A 16,922-nucleotide genomic window follows, 5' to 3' on the forward strand; every position below is an offset into this window, starting at 1 on the left:
CTCCATATTCAGCCTCCTTAGAAAGAATGTGCGTTTAACATGTACAATAACAATGAAACAAAAAAACCCCCACCCACTGTTATAAAAAGGCATGGCATAATCTTAATAATAGAAATGGGATAAAACTGAAGTTATAGGAAAAAAGGTATAGGTATTAAAAAAGCGTAAACAAAACTAAGACTAACCATATAAGCTTTTAACTTTTATTCTCTTTAACTCTCCTTGTTTTCTCCTGTTTGTATCTCCCTAACAGCATCTGAATTATTTTCCATGACAAGAAGTTTTTTAAGAGCACCTGAAATACTGAAAAATAACTTGCATTTGAATAATTTTGGTACTATGGTATTTTGCTCCCTTTTACTTTACCCTTCAAAATCCTTTGAATGCAAATGGAAATATTCATTGTGCTTTTTTACAATTTTCAAATTGGCAATCACTGCACAAGTCTAAAGTGTTATGGACTTTTCCTCTGAAAACATTTATCTTTAAACTGTAATGCCACAGATAACAACACACCGCATCTGCTTCATTTTGAAATGTCAAATGACATACCATAAATATGCCTGCAAAATGAATAAAATACACTGGGGCACAGATTTAGCTGTTGGTTTGGAAGACAAAGTCAGGAATGTGTTATGCTTTGGAATATATTGGAAATATTGGCCTAAAAATCAGTTATCATTCAGTTTTCATAATCTGTACAGAAAGTATGCATATTATTGCGTATGTCATGTACACACTCAGTTGCCAGCTGAGCATGTATGCAGAGAATATCCAAATGGAAGGTTAAAAGCAAACAAGTCAATACATATATGAAAATAATCCTCTCTCTTAATCATTCATATTTGTTGAAAATCACTCCTCAGCACTGGAGACGTTCATGTGAGTGTTAAGTATTACTGGACAGCCCATAATGCAACATTTGAGATAGTGCCAAATTCAGTCCTTATGTCGTCTGACGAAAGAGAAATTCAGAGCAGGCTGCCCAAGAAGAAGTTTAACACAGCTATGTAGTCCTACTAAAATAATTTTTTAATGACAGGAAAAACATTAACTTTATAGCTGATGTTGCACATATATTTTATGTGAAAAAATGTACTTACTATGAAAAGAATGAGGGACACCAGCTTTTCCTATAACAAGAAGTTCTAGCCAGGAGCTAAACTTGCAGTAGAATACTGTAATCTTTTATTCAACGACAGCTTTTTAGTAGACTCTTCACATACATAAGACTCAAGCTGCATTAAAATAAAAGCTGCTACTTAAAACTCAGTTCCACGGCCATCCTAAATTTGGCATACTAGGGATGCTTTCTACATCATTCCTTAAATTCCTGTAAAGACCTCTCCCACTTACAGCAGCAGCTTCTGCTTAAAACTCCAACAAGGTCTCTTTCTTTGCATGTTACATTTATAAATATAGACTCTTGGCAAAATGAAAACAAATAAAAAACCCAAACAAACAAGAGGGAATTGATAGGTTTTCTGAAAACATTGTATAAACCTTTGCTCCTCTGTCTTCTTCTCCTCATCTTCACTACAAAATTGAAGTTCTGGTAGCCATACCGCTGAAATGCACTTATAATGCAAATTTCTCAAACTCCTCAGCCACTGAGGTTCAAGGATGAGTATTTGCTGGACTTACAAAACCCAGCAAATAGGTGGGGTTTTTGTGGCTTTCCTGTGTTGTTTTTTTCTTTTCCTTTTTAGAACACGTATCTTAGAAGAATATAAGGAAGAATTCCCATGTTGATCATTTACTTGCAGGGGCCTTATTAAATAAAAGAACTTTGCAAAGGTCTTTGATCTCCAGTGTATGGGTAACGTATCTCAATCCACTGCCCAAATATATTTACAGAAGCACACAGGTCACAAATATTGAAAAAGGACAGATTCAAGCAAACCCTTATTAAAATCTGGTTTTAGACTAGGTTATACAGCAAATATAAAGGGAAAAGCCCAATGGCTGTTTCTGAAGAAGTCATCCAGATAGGGTAATAGGATGTGAACTCCTTTTCCTGATTCACTCTCTTGAAGACATACCTCTCAAATCCACACAGAGGAGGAAGGCTGCAGAATTTTACCACCGATTCACTCCTCCTACCTTCCTGTAGAGACCATCTGTTTTGTCACAGAATCACTCTCGCTCTGTTTTCTACAACAATTACATAGTTTAATCCCCATTAGGGTTTTATGTCTGTCACACCACAGCACTGTGATTTCTGTTGCTATTTTGAAGTAGAACACTGTCTAGTGCTATTGTTCCATGTTTTAGTACACATTTCATAGCACTGAGATGATTGTAAACAAAACCACACATCAAGGCCTGTGCTAATCAAAGTAAGAGGGAGAATTATTTGTGTGCTTTGCAGTTTTGTTTCATTTATAACAGGTAACAAATCTAGAAAGTGCCTGTAAAGGGTGACATTATCTCTGTTCTCCTCTTGTCATTAGTATGAGGATGCCCTCGAGTACTGGCCGATCAGGTCTTCATTATTCACTTTGCTATTTCCCAAATATATTTTTGTGTAACAATTCCTTGCGTTTTAATCTCAAACTGGTGCAAGTATATCTTTCTTTTACAAATACTGAGAACCGTTTCTATAATTTCAAAAATAACAATATGTGAAAAATAAGTACAGGTTTGTTACAAATGAAACCAACATGGAAGTACATACACCTAAGACCTTAGTGCCCATTTTGAAAACTGTTGGTTTTGAATTGTGCAAGGCTCATAAATTTGCAGATGAATATATAGTCTAATTTTGTTGAGCTCTAACCAGTCTCTGATGCACAGCTCAACTGAATTACAGTTTATGAATGAAAAATTCAGATTAAAAAGTCAAAGTGACAAACTGAGGAGAAGGATCATTTTTCACGAAGTCTGCTAATGCTCTGCTCTGGAGAGTAATATATCACATTATCCTAACTGAATACTTGTTGAACCCATATTTACTTCCAGTAAACACTTTGCTTTTTCTAAAATTTCCAAGAAAGCTAAGACAAACTGAAACAAGAGTGCAGTAACACGAGTTCTGAAGATTCTGTATCTGTTTTGCAGTCATGTTTCTCACAGGTCAGAGAGAATAAGTACTTTTCCTTTGAATGCTTTGTTTCAGGCACAGTGCTGAAGATTTCTGATTTTATCCTTATTCTGTTTTCTTTTTAAATGCTGACTTCTGAAATTATATGACTGCGCATACATTTCTGTTAATCTAAGAGGATATTTCTAGCAGTAAAGAGCCTGCAAATGCAAACTGTAAAGGAACAAAGCGAAAAGTCTAATAGAAAGCATTCAAACTTCTGAAATATTTTTTAACTCAGTTTTGTGAAGTGCTGTTCTGGAATCTAAGTTTTTGGTTGCCAAAACTATAATCAGCAGCAGCTGCATAAAAGTTGGTAGTTACAGCTGCTGGAAAGTCCCTAGAAAAGTCATGTCCAGTGTTCAGGCACTTGACTTCCATCCTGGAATGTAGAGATCCAAGTGGGGTAAAGAGGCAGAACCTACTTAATGAAAAATCTAATCCAGGGAACAATAACTTTCTTTATTCCTTTTTTTTTTTTTTTTTTCCCATGTCAAATTGAGGTTTTGTACCTTCATAGGAAAGATACAGGCACAAACAGATAAAATGAATAGTAACAAATTGCCAAATGATATTCAGTCAAGAACTGGATGATGTGGTTGAACCAACTATTGATCTGTGAGCCTGATATCTTTAGTAAGCAAATTAGTGGAAACTGGAAGAGCAGAATTTGGGTGTATGTGGATAAGTACGATAGGCAAGGTGAGAGTCAAAGTGGCCCTTATAACGAGGAGCGTTGGCTTACAAAGCTACTGAAGTTCTTTGAGGGGATAACCAAGGCTATAATAAAAGTATCGTCACTCTAACACACTATAGAAGGATCTGAATTTTATCTTTCTTTTGTGGGTGGCAATTGATGGAAAATTCAGCTCTAGGAGGAACAGTTTTGACAAAGTACATTTTTAACTAGAAATCTGTTGAAGTGACATAGTTCCAATGATGCTCTAAAATGTTTTGTCCCTTGTACTCTTTTAATGGCCTTGCTCTGTGGAAATATTATCAGGTAAATACAATGGAGTTTTTTTATATTTCAAATTATTTATGATTGACTGTTGGGATACACACATTTGGACATGCCAAGTGAAATGTTTCTCTATTGCAAAGTGTAGCATATATTTAAACAATATCCTTCCAATTAAATTATGTACTACTTTTCAACTTTCTAAGTCCCTAGACTCCGATGATGAGCCATAGTTGGAAATGTTTTATTATAGGAAAAGCAAGTCTGGTAAATTATATGATTCAGTGAGGAATACTGGGGAAAATAATACTTCTGGATTTTCTCCCCAATGATTTCTGTGTCTTAAATCAGATCTTAAATACTTAGGAAAATGTGTTAAATACTGACTTAAGTGTTGTAAAAGTTATTACTGGATACATATTTCTCTCTGCAGGAGATTTGCTAGTGTGTTCTTATTTTAAAATGAACATTTCTTGCTGTCAAATCTAATGTGTGGAATTCTTTCACCGCATTAAAGCATACCTGTTTTCCATACATTTTGTTTTTTTCTCTCCTGAAAATATCCCAGTACTTGTAATCTCATGCTGTGACATGTGATCAGCTCCCACCATCAAGTAATCTATACAGCATTAAAATTATTACCATGAGACCTACCTTTTCTGCTAACAATTCTCTGATCTTGCTTGCCTGGAGACGAAATTTCATTAACTGTGACTCCAGAGTTAAACATCTTTCCTTCCAGTTTACAGTACCTTCTGGCTCCGAAAGTTCAGCCATATTTATGCTGGAGAAATAAAGGGAAAAAATCCCCATGTCAAATTGAGTCTGTATTTAATGTATTAATTTTTTATGTACATACTAACCGATTTTATATAAATCTCAAGAATGCTCCCAAATTTTGTAAATGTACAGCAGCTTCATAAAACCTAGTAAAAGTATATTAGTCTACAAAGGCGCTTATCATAACTAGATTTCTGAAATCTGTGTTCATAACATTTAGGTTTATCATAATTTAATTCTTCAGTTGTTTAGGGCTGCAATGTGTTTTCCTTGATAAGTAGAGACACATCATGCATTTTTATCTTCAGTTACTGTATACATCCTTTTTTACATAGACAAGGCTTATAGAGAACGGAGCTTTTGCTAAGAAAATGCTTTATATAAGTTAACTATCTGAGAGTTGGTAGAACACTTGTTTTTATGGAAGTTTAATGTTTGGCAGATGACTCTTTAAGAAGTGTTTTAAAATTCTTACGCTTAATCAAATTGCCTTGAAAATTTAATAACCTTAATGATATTCAAAGGGGTTCCAAATGTAACAGTGAGGTCCCTCAGGGGTGCCCCACATGAAAAAAAAGCCCTTTACATTAGCTGTTGCAGATCTCAGAACATCCTGGTTCATGCATGGTTTGGGTTCAAATCTGTGCTTTTATTTACATTTAACTGCTCATGCCTTCTGGAAATTGAGCTCAGTGCCCTTTTGGACAAGCACTGCTGGAAAAATTATTCAGGACGAAAGCTGGCTCATCATGGGATGAGTCTGAGAAGCCAAGAAAATCATCTGTGTGCAAGCAGAAGGACTGGGCTCTGTTGTATTCCAAGTATTTGTAGACAGCTGTTAGGGAACAGACCAACAGCTTAATAGCGAATAAGCGGATGACTGAATGGAACCATTCAGTCCAAGAAATTCCCTTGCGAGCAAAGGCCCTGGCCTTTGCAGGGCTCTGAACACCTAGGTTTGGCTTTGAAAATAAAGTCTGAATTCCCATAAGTGTGCCATTTGTCTCCAGAATAACAACCAACCATAAAAACACCATTCAGTGGAAGGCAGCTGAAGATCACAGCAAAGAATTACCAGTCATAAGGTTACGCTGCATGTTGGTCACCTGTGTCAAGGACAACGAGGCACTGACAAAGAAAGGCAAATAGACACCATTTTCAGTGTGATGAGGAAAATCATCTGTAATATAGATCTCTCTACTGCAACTCCCGAGCCAGTTATCGCAGATTAACAAGGAGGCCTTTGAGAGCCTCCTCTGAAGAACCACTCCAGTCCTTTGGAAGCCCAGGTTCAAGCACTGCCCTTCCTCTCCTGTCTCCCTTCTTCCCCAAACCTCTCATCATATGGAGGGGAAAGACCTATGGATTTATCTTTTCCACTGTTTCTGACACCAGAAATGAAAAAGGAAAAAAGAAAGTATCACAAGAGAAATCAAAGTCATGAGTAGGATTCCAAAAAAGACCTTTTCTTTGATACATTGAGAAGTAATTTTTAGTTCTCTTCTGAATTCTCAATGTCTCAGATTATTCTCAAGCTCATCATAGCTAAACAGGTGAAGAACTGTCTCAAAACTTTCTTTCCTTTCAGGTACCATAATTTCCTTATTTCTTTCATTCCATATCTTAAATTAGAAGGAAAATGAGGAAAGAAAAACTGACTAAGGTTTGTTGGTTCTTCACCATAGTCACTTGTCTGAAGGTAACTGCTCCACTCCTGACTCTCTCCCTCTTGCTCCCTCAGGCTGTGATTCAAGCCATTAAGCCTGAGGTTACAACCATCCCTATTCAGGAATCCTCATGGTATCACTGGGATTTAAGCACATTATTAAAATAGTTTCCTGAGCTGATCCTACAACACTCGAACTCTAAACTTGAAGCACACAAGCATTTCAGCTGCAACCTTTCGAGGTGACTCCTGTCTTTTACCATTTCACCTCTTCCTTTAAACTGGACAGAAAACTCCCTGGCCTGTCAGGGAAGCAAGTTGCTCACCACTGTCCCATCCCTAATCCTTGCTCCTCTCTCCCGCAGGAGTCCCCATGTCCAAGGGTGGAAGGTGACACTGCCAAACAGCAGCTTCTCCTGCTTTACAGAGGAAGCCAAAGTTTCAGCCTGGATTCTGCTCCCCTCAGTAACAAGGAATGACAATTTCCTATTAGACCGTCTAGTTAGGATCTTTTATAACTTTTTTTTTCCCTTTTGACTAATTACAGCAACATAAGACAGAGATGAACTCAGCCAACATCTGGTTAACAGTAGGACAGTTCAGTGTTTGTGGCAGCAAAAACACAAACAGAACAAGTAGTGAAAGAAATTTTGCTTTTTTTGTAGGGTGCAATATTACAGGGTGGAGTTAAAAATGTTTGTCTTTCAACAGACAAAACATTTGAGTAGATGGATTTCTGGCAGTGAACAATGCGTCCAGCCAAGTAGTTTCTCAATGTCCAAGCTAATTAATATTCCACTGTATAAACATTACAGATAAAAAGTTTGAAAATAACTCTTTTTTTATTGTGGGATGTTTGTTAGAGATTATAATAATTTACTTCATATTTTCCAACAAGCCAATGAGTTCCGGAAATATTTACAGGGACATAATTCACTGTTTACAAATTGCGGAGTGAATGATCTTACTTTGAATCAACGACTTCCTGTTTCTTGCTTGATTCCCCAAGGAAGGAAAAAAATGAGTTCATCTCTCTTGGCTTAATAGAGTGCTCTGAATCAGCACTCGAATCTACACCGAGTCCTCCCCTTCTTCCTGCTCCAGTTCCCACTGCAAAGCCCTCTGTTTTCCCTGAGTCTTTAAAAATAAAATCTTTTCAAAAGTAAACTAAAAAAGCGCACATTAAAGCGGTAAGTTCTAATTATGTCATCAAAAATTAATTGAGACAAGTTTGACAGGTCTGCAAAGATTAGATTCGTCTTTTTCATTTTCTAAGTTTATAAACCTCTTCATAGGCTTCAAGAAGTCAGAATGTCACATTCTCCCCAAAGGGATTGATATAATTTCCTTTTCTTTGCTGTCTGCTTGGAAATTATCAAAATACATTTCAGGGGGAAGGAGGGAACAATGTTCTAGCTTATTGAAGCCCATTAAAAAATTTACATATTCCTTATCGCACTGTCATTGTTTTGCTCTAACAAAACTCTGTCTTTAACTAAACATTTCATACTCTGTCCATGTGTCCTGTACGTCCTTTCTCTGCTGGAGAAAGCTCCTCAACACGAGTGGGTTCATGGTGGGTTCACCAGCCCAAATGCACTTGGACCAGACCTCTTGAATTTTAGGCCCCTTTCTTCTACTCTTTTCACCCAAACTCAGCACTTACAAATATTTTTGGAACCACAAAGGTTGAACTGGAGAAAGGAAATGATGAGACACAAAGTGGACCTGTTTGGGAATCAAGGAAGTCATTCTCAGGTTTGTTGCTGGCCAGAGCCCTTACTCATGTCGAAACACTGGTAACTTTCTTTTCCATTTGACTCATTTTGCATAATTCTGTGCTCAGACAAACTGTAGCCAAAGCTATTTTAAAATTTCCTCCAAAATCTGACTGCTGCTTCCTAAATATTGATGAGGTTGTTCCCATGAAGCAACACGTCAGCCCGAGCTCCCGCACCCAGCCCTGGGCGCAGACCCCCAGCAGCCCTCCAGATTGCAGGGGCCAGGCTGCCCCCTCCAGCCCGGCTTCCCAGGGGAATGGCTCACCCGCAGAGCGCTGTCAAATGCCGGCAGCAAGCAGCGTCAAGGCCCAGAAGATCACTTTACGTCCTTTTCCCGAGGGCCGCAATTTGAAAGGTCGCAGCGTGACATCACGCTAGGTACGAACATTTAATTTGTATGTGAAATTCTGAAAGCTGGCAGTGTGTTTTTAAAATATCTTAATTTTTGCATGTTTGTTGGGAAGTTGTGCTCTTCCTGCTCTCCTTTTTTTGGGGGGATAGCGCGGATACGGCAACGGCACTGCCAACCGGGCAAGAGGCACCTGCACCTTAAGGGGCCTAAAGACACCTCGAGCTCCTCTGTCTCCTGCCATGGGGACACTGCTTGACGCCCCCCGGGCTACTGCAGTCAGCGACACCGCCGTGACCCAACACAACGTCACCCAACACAACGTCACCCAGCACAACGTCACCCAACACAACGTCACCCAACACAACGTCACCCAGCACAACGTCACCCAGCACAACGTCACCCAGCACAACGTCACCCAACACAACGTCACCCAGCACAACGTCACCCAGCACAACGTCACCCAACACAACGTCACCCAGCACAACGTCACTCTCCACCGTGCCGGAGCGTCCCGGAGGCACCACGCCGGCTGTCGCGCCGCGCCCCGCCGCCGGGGAGCGACACCCCTTGCCGGGGCAGAGCCCAGGGCCGGCCCGGGCGCTGCCGCCCGCCCGACGCGGCTCCGCTCGCAAAGGGAGGGAAGTGGGCAACGAAAGGGAGCTCTAACCTGGCCGGCCTTGGCTCGCCGCGCTGCTGCGCCGGGCGCCGTCCGGGCTGTGGGCGCTGCGGGGCCAGGGCTGCCCGCGCCCCTCGGCCCCCGCCCCGCCATCCCCGCGGCGAGCGGCGCGGCCGCCTGAGCGACGGCCGCGGTGGCCACTGAGGAGCGGGGTCCGCCCCCGGCGGGGAGCCCGGGCGGGGCCTGCCCGCCTTGGCGCCGGGGTCCCTTCCCGGGATGCCGGCAGGCGCGGCGGGCCGGGGTGTCCCGGCCTCGGCGTCCTCCCGGCGGGGCGGGCTCCGAGGCGTCCGCCCCGCCGCCGCTTCCTCAGACTGGCGGCCGCCGGCTCTGGCCCCGAGCGGGGGCCGGGGAGGGAGCGCCCGTTCGGAGGGCGACAGGCGGCTGGCAGAGCCGCCGGGTGCGGGGAAGGCTGGCGGAACCTGGCGGCTCTCCCAGGCGGAGGGGATCCAGGTGGGTGCTGCACCCCCCCTTGGCCTCCCGCCGCTCCGCTCCTTGGAACACCCCTTGCCTACACCCCTTCCCCGGCCAAGGGTTTTAAGTTACTTTCACAGAATCACAGAATGTCAGGGATTGGAAGGGACCTCAAAAGATCATCCAGTCCAATCCCTCTGCCGGAGCAGGAGCACCCAGATGAGGTTACACAGGAAGGTGTCCAGGAGGGTTTGGAATGTCTCCAGAGGAGACTCCACAACCCCACTGGGCAGCCTGTTCCAGTGTCTGTCACCCTCACTGAGAAGAAGTTTCTTCTCAAAAATAAGTGGAACCTCCTGTGTTCCAATTTGAGCCCTTTGCCCCTTGTCCTATCATTGGTTGTCACCGAGAAGAACCTGGCTCCGTCCTCCTGACACTCACCCTTTACATATTTGTGAACATTAATGCGGTCGCCCCTCGCTCTCCTCCAAACTAAAGAGACACAGCTCCCTTTCCTCCGACTTTGTGTGAATTTCTGGAGGGGAGACTTTGTAAGGAAGACTCATCCGCTTGTCCTGAAGTTCGTCAGTTCCAACAGTGGAGCTTACTGCAGTTTAAATTTCACCTTTGGGAAGGTCATTTGTCGAGTATAAACCCGAGGGTTGGAACCGTGCAGTCACCAGGGCAATGGTGGGGATATTATGGGATGAACTGGTCTTGTAGAGCTGCCATGTCCAATAGGTAACGACACACTCTGCATTTTTGTAGTAGATGGAGTGAAGCAGCAGGTGCACGTGCTGGTGAGTCATGTTGGCAGCGGGCTCCTGGTCCCCTCCGTCTGGAAAGAGCTGTGAGTACGTCCCAGGTAACCAGCCATCTCAGTCTTTTCTAAAAAGCTGCCTAAAGTATTAAACAGTATTTGGGAAAAGTAAGTAGTATGTTGCTTGTCTGGCATGTATAGGGATCTTCCTCATATACACATTGATTTGGACTGAGATTTATGGATTGTGTTTTGTTTGGATTTTTGATCCAGGGACGCAAAATGTTTTACAGGTTCTTCTGGCACAGAAATAAACCACACTTCATTGTTCTCCTAGTGTTTATTTCTCATATAGGTGTGCAGAGTTGTCTTATGTAAACTGCTCTTTCACAATCATCTATGAGTCAGTGAAAGTGCAGGTTTTTTGTTTGCAAAAAAAGTGTCTTAAAAAGCTCAAATATTCCCTATCTGGTTATACACAGTTTCATTTTTTCCTATTCAGTTCAGTACAGCCTCCAATTTTCCCCTCATTTGCAGTGACCTTAAAGTATTCAAACATCTTCACTGTAACTGTTTCATTTGCTGGTACTTTCCTAAGTGGCTCATGTATTTTTTAAACAGTTGTCACTGAAAAAGTATAAAAAACATGATTTCTGATATAGCAAGAAGTGAATTGGTTTTTTACTTGATACCTCCCATCTAGAGTCTTCAAGCTAGATTAAAAACAAATGAACTGAAAAAAAAAATAGGTTAAAAGATCCAGCTAAAAGAATAAACATAATTGTCCAGTTCCTGACAGACACTATGCAAAATGATTCAGCATTGGTGTTTCATGAAAACATTGGCCATATCATTCATTAAATAGTGACACGTTCTCTCTAGATATATCCCAGAGTACAGAGAGCATTTGAATTCCGAGTGTGCTGAGCGAAGGAAAAGTGGAGGCTACGCGAATGACATGCTTGGACCGCAGGAGGGAGAGCAAAGCCTGCTCACTTGATGAATGTTTCTTTCAGTTTGGTTTGTGGGTTGACATTTTCTTTGGCCCTAGATAATAAAAATGCTTTGTCATCACGCAGCTCTCAATATTCATACATGAAGAGGCATGAAAAATATTCTGGAAGAAGGAACAGGGATACTCCAGATTTTCTCTCAACTGCCTTTATCTGTAAAGTATGTAGAGGTGGCTAGAGTCTGTGTTCAGTTACCGAAGGGAATAAAATTACCAGTAGAACAATTGGGACACATAGAACAAAATACAACTGTGTTTTGTAGTTAGAACACAAGGGGCAGAGCCATAGATCTTCCAGGCAAAGGCACAGAAAACTACTGTACACATAAGCATGATCTCAGGGAGAGAGTTGTTTCTCCTTGCTGTTGTCACTGGTGGAAGTTACATACAAGCCGTAATAAATCCAAGATGGAGTCTTGCAAATATGTGCAGAAAATGCAAAAAACTGGTACACAGTACATTGTAGAAGCAAACTGCAAGATGGGTATTCACACCTTGGAATGATCATATGTTAGCTGTTCACTTTAGAAGTGAACCAAAGGCAAAACATCATGAAATATTTGCCACTCCAATGTGGACTCTAAATATTCTCCTCTAGGTTTGGGCTGAAGATAGATGTGCTGTGTGGTTTTTACTGTTCATAATTGATTTTAATGCAAGAAAGTAGGTTCTAAGCTTATGGTTGTCTTATTAAACAATAACCTCATTTGTTTTGAAGTATTACAAACACTGTATTGCAAAACATCTACTCTAGACTGTGGAAGCTAATTCAAAAACTGGTAGTAGCTCCATTTTAGAGATGATCAAGTGGTTATCAAACCTGCAACTAGAATATAAAATTTGGGGTTTATGAGAATTTCCTGTGTATGCAGAACATGATTCTGACATTCTGATCAGAATGGGGGTACCTTACCCCCAACATGCCAAATGGAGCTTTTTCTGTTCCTCTCTCACATAGATAAACATTGCAGCCATTCAAGTTTAGGTATTTCAGACTGGTATGTGTGTCTACAATTGGAAAATATATTCCAGAAAACATCTTGTGATTCTAAAATCTTAGACTATATAATGTCTTCTGTAAGTTCATTTCTGTGTGGATTCTTTGAAAGGACTATGTATATATTTGAGACTTGCAAGAGAGAAAAAGTTCCTATTACATTGTTTTTTCTCGTTGCAATTACAAAACTGCGATAGAAATAAATAGATTATCTTCAGGTGCTGTTCAAACTAATTAAAAAGCTTCTTGATCATTTTTGACAAAAAACAAACAAACAAACAACCAGCTTTAAAGGTTTTATTTAAGCAGAGGAGGGGGAGAAAGATCATTCCTGTTCAGTTCACGTTATTACTATGGCATGTCTTAAAATGTTGCTCTTTCAAGGCTGTGGTTTGTCTTTCAGCAATATAAAAATGGCATCTTGCCTAAATAGCCTCTAGTACTTGTGCTTTGGTGCCTATGAATGGAAGAATCTATCATTACTTCTGTTGCTAATAAAGGCTTTTTCTACATAGGAAAAATACAGCTTGCTGAGAAGATCCATGGCTTCCCTTTAAAAGCACAACCTCTTTTTAATTGTTTGGCGCCACGAAGTGGTAAAATTCTATATTGCTCTAAATAGTCAATTTCGGAGAGTTTACAAATGATAAGCTCATAATTTTAGAAAATATTAATAATAGAAAATATTCTATTTACTGGATATAGGCATAGCTCAAGACTAGGATTTCTCACTTAAACATCAAAGTTTCCAACAGTGTAGGTTAGAATTTTTCCTTTGAAAGGGATTTTCACTGGTGCATATTGATTTGTCAAAACTGTGAAGCCTGTGAATATAAATCCAGTGCTTAGAAAAAACCTTCTGATGAGTTGCAGGACCATGCAGAGACATGGCAGTGAAGATGACTGTACCCACTCAGAGCTGGGGCCATCCAGCCTGGGGTCCAGTCGCTTGACTGTTGCCCTCAGACAGTGCCCAGGGAAGACAGAATACTGTCCTAGTCTCCAGTTGCTTTGTCATTCGGGGACTTTGTGAGCCAGTTTTGTGTTTTGAAATGTTTTTTTTCTTCCATGAGTTAGCCCAGCTGTAATTTTCAAGATCCAAAATGTCCTAGGATGAGGAGCTCCATGGTTTAAATAATTCACAGAATCACAGAATGTCAGGGATTGGAAGGGACCTCGAAAGATCATCTAGTCCAATCCCCCTGCCGGAGCAGGAACACCCAGATGAGATTACATAGGAAGGTGTCCAGGCGGGTTTTGAATGTCTCCAGAGAAGGAGACTCCACAACCTCCCTGGGCAGCCTGTTCCAGCATCTGTCACCCTCACTGAGAAGTTTATTCTCAAATTTAAGTGGAACCTCCTGTATTCCAGTTTGAACCCATTACATCTTGTCTTACCATTGGTTGTCACCGAGAAGAGCCTGGCTCCATCCTTGTGACACTCACCTTTTACATATTTATAAACATTAATGAGGTCACCCCTCAGTCTCCTCCAAGCTGAAGAGCCCCAGCTTCTTCAGCCTTTCCTCATAAGGGAGATGCTCCACTCCCTTCATCATCTTTGTTGCCCTGTGCTGGACTCTCTCCAGCAGTTCCCTGTGCTTCTTGAACTGAGGGGCCCAGAACTGGACACAATATTCCATATGCAGTCTCACAAGGGCAGAGTAGAGCGGTTGGAGAACCTCTCTCGACCTAATTCATTTAGTTCTGGACTTGCTATCTGCTTGTTTCATTTGATGCCCCTTAGTTTTTGTAGATACAGTGAGAAATTATTTTAGAAATTTCTGTCATATTCCATTTCAGTTGTTTCTCTGTGAGAGTGAAGTTACTTACTTTCTTTAATGGTTTCACAAGGAAGCCCCTCCTCTATCTTTAGCCATCCTTCTTACCCTACTTCACACCTCTGGCAGAACTACTACAATGTTTTTGTGTAGGGATGGACACTGCAGACAGTGCTCAAGGCGTAGGTGTATTTATGCAGTGCCATAGCAATGCTTTCTATTTTGTTTTTTATTCTCTCCATAGCAATTTCTAACACTGTGATTGCTTTTTTGGTGTCTGCAGGATCTCTGGCACATAGCAGAGCACAGCGTAGCCATGACACCAGTAACACACAGGTCTGTGAATTTCAGAAAATGAGCTGGAATACAAAGAGTTGGAACCCTGAAAAGGGTTCCCCTGAAACTGGGGAACCTGTAGGGAGAGGATCACACTGCATGTAAAATGTGCAGGTATTGAACTGAGGTCAAGGAACTGGAGGTTAAGCTTAGCTTGTTGGAGACTTCGCTTACACTAAGTGAGGATGCGTTGTCTGATTTGGCTGGAAGGTTAAATCACATATGAGCATTCAGTCTGTCTTGGACCTGGAGAAAGTCCAGCATTTTAAGCAGGTCACTGCGATGCATAGTGCCAAGCAATGGTTTCCTAGAAATATCTGAACACAAAACAGTGGGAAAATGAACCAACCAACAGCAAAAAACTCAAATTATTTTCCACATATTTGGAAATGCTTAAACCTTTTCTCAATTCCTTTGGCCATTACCATGTCAGAAGTCAGGAGTTACTGTGAAACTTCAGTGCTAAAGGGGCGTCCAGAAGTTTGCTGGAGATCCTGAACAGATTCCCATGGACTTTAGCTGCTTTAGAAAGCCAAGAAAATCACTGTTGGGTGAAAGTCAAGTGGAAATGAATGGGTTTTGTTATATTTCCCTCCTTTGCCTTACCACAACATAGCTGCTCTTAAATTTTCATGGAATAATGACTAGTATGTTGAACTGGCATTTTACAATAACCACTTTTGCAATAACCGTTTTCACAATGAACGTGAGATTTCCCTTTTGCTAGATACAACTCACAGACTCAGGAAGGACTGTCCCTATAAGATAGTCTATTGCTTGTGACATTATATTCATATGGGACTTGGAAGGGTTGTGAAAGGCATGTGACCTAATAGATATTAGCTGCCCAGGGAGGTTGTGGAGTCTCCTTCTCTGGAGACATTCCAAACCCGCCTGGATACATTCCTGTGTAACCTCATCTGGGCGTTTCTGCTCCGGCAGGGGGATTGGACTGGATGATCTTTCAAGGCCCCTTACAATCCCTGACATTCTGTGATTGAAAAGTTGAAAAAAAAAAACCCCAAACAACCCTGCCCTGGCTAAAAATAAAATCCTTAATCTATAAAAGCTAACTGGGTTTTGTTCATCATTTTACAGTTTAAGAAAACGTGGAAGTGCTGACAAATTGAGGACTGTTGTAAGGGATCAAGAGATACGGTAAGAGGAAACCAGCGAATGGAGGGCGCTTTTCGAATGAAGTTTATTGGATTATTTTGTGAAGTGTTCGGTTCCTGCAGCTCCGAACCGCCGGCGGTTCCGCGGGCACGGGGTCACCGGGGCTCCCGAAGACGCAGCGTCCATTTCAAACCGCGGAGGAACGCGAGAGGGGGCGTCGTTACTCAGGGAAGAACACACGCTGTTGCGATCATGGCATAAAGCGACCACCGAGTTTTCCCAAAGTTAAGAGTGCTTTTCAAAACAAGGGAAGCTACTCGCGCCTCGCACGGGCCAGCGATTCTCACGTAGGCTCAGCCGCAAGACGGGTGTTTTCCACAGTAACCCGGCGACCCGCTGCGGCCGTCGCTCAGGACGATGCTCCAGCCGGCGGCAACCGGCGCCCCCACGCCCCGCCCCACGGCCCGTCCGCGGCCGGTGCCGCGCCGGGAGCCACCTGCGGGGCGTGTCACGGGGCCCGGCGTGAGGCGGGGCGCTGCAGGGGGCGGGGCCCCGCCGTGGCGGGCGGCACGTGATGTGGGCGGGGCGGCGGCGGCCGGGAAGGGACGCGGCGCAGGTGGCCGAATCTCCCCACGCGTACGGACCGGGAAGGGAAGCGGCGGTGGGTGAGTCTCCGCTCGGGTACGGACCGGGAAGGGAAGCGGCGGTGGGTGAGTCTCCGCTCGGGTACGGACCGGGAAGGGAAGCGGCGGTGCGTGAGTCTCCGCTCGGGTACGGACCGGGAAGGGAAGCGGCGGTGGGTGAGTCTCCGCTCGGGTACGGGCCCGCGGGGATTGGGAGGGAACGCGGCGGTGGGTGAGTCTCCGCTCGGGTACGGACCGGGAAGGGAAGCGGCGCCGGCGGGTGAGTCCACGCTCGGGTCCGGGGCGGCTGGCTCCTCTGGGTGTTCGCCTTTCCCGCTGCTGTCGCCCTCCGCCGTCCCGCGGCCTCCGCGGCGGCGGCCCCGAGCCGGCCGCAGCCCAGCCACTTCCCCTGGTGGGTGCCGCTGCCGCTGCCACCCGGGCCCCGCTGCGCGCCGGCCCTGCGTGAGGCGGCGGGTGCGGCCTGGCCCGGCCCGGGGGCCCGGCAGCGCGCCGGGGGCTGCTGAGGGGCGCGGGGCGGCTGGGGCTGTCCCGGTCGGTCACGGAGAGCGGGCAGCGGGGCCCGGCTGC

The 16,922-nt window shown here is 43.4% G+C and overlaps 2 protein-coding genes across 4 annotated transcripts in view; one reads left to right on the forward strand and one right to left on the reverse strand.

Moving 5' to 3' along the window:
- PLEKHH2 (pleckstrin homology, MyTH4 and FERM domain containing H2) overlaps positions 1-4,823 on the reverse strand; it is a gene marked incomplete at both ends in the record, with an annotated part of 49,271 nt that extends 44,448 nt beyond the window's left edge. For 2 of the 3 annotated variants that reach the window (XM_080341694.1, XM_080341693.1), the window contains one exon: positions 4,698-4,820. In XM_080341694.1, the coding sequence (XP_080197820.1) occupies positions 4,698-4,820 (123 nt within the window). Of the gene's footprint in view, positions 1-4,697 lie in introns of all 3 variants that reach the window. The other variant, XM_080341695.1, reaches the window with a different exon arrangement.
- Positions 4,824-16,486: 11,663 nt separating this feature from the next.
- The window catches only part of THADA (THADA armadillo repeat containing), a gene marked incomplete at its 3' end in the record, with an annotated part of 165,811 nt that continues 165,375 nt past the window's right edge, over positions 16,487-16,922 (forward strand). The window contains exon 1 of the mRNA XM_080341089.1: positions 16,487-16,511. The remainder of the gene's footprint in view (positions 16,512-16,922) is intronic.

The sequence above is a fragment of the Nesoenas mayeri genome, assembly GCF_963082525.1.
Source record: "Nesoenas mayeri genome assembly, chromosome: 3".
Lineage (NCBI taxonomy): Eukaryota > Metazoa > Chordata > Aves > Columbiformes > Columbidae > Nesoenas > Nesoenas mayeri.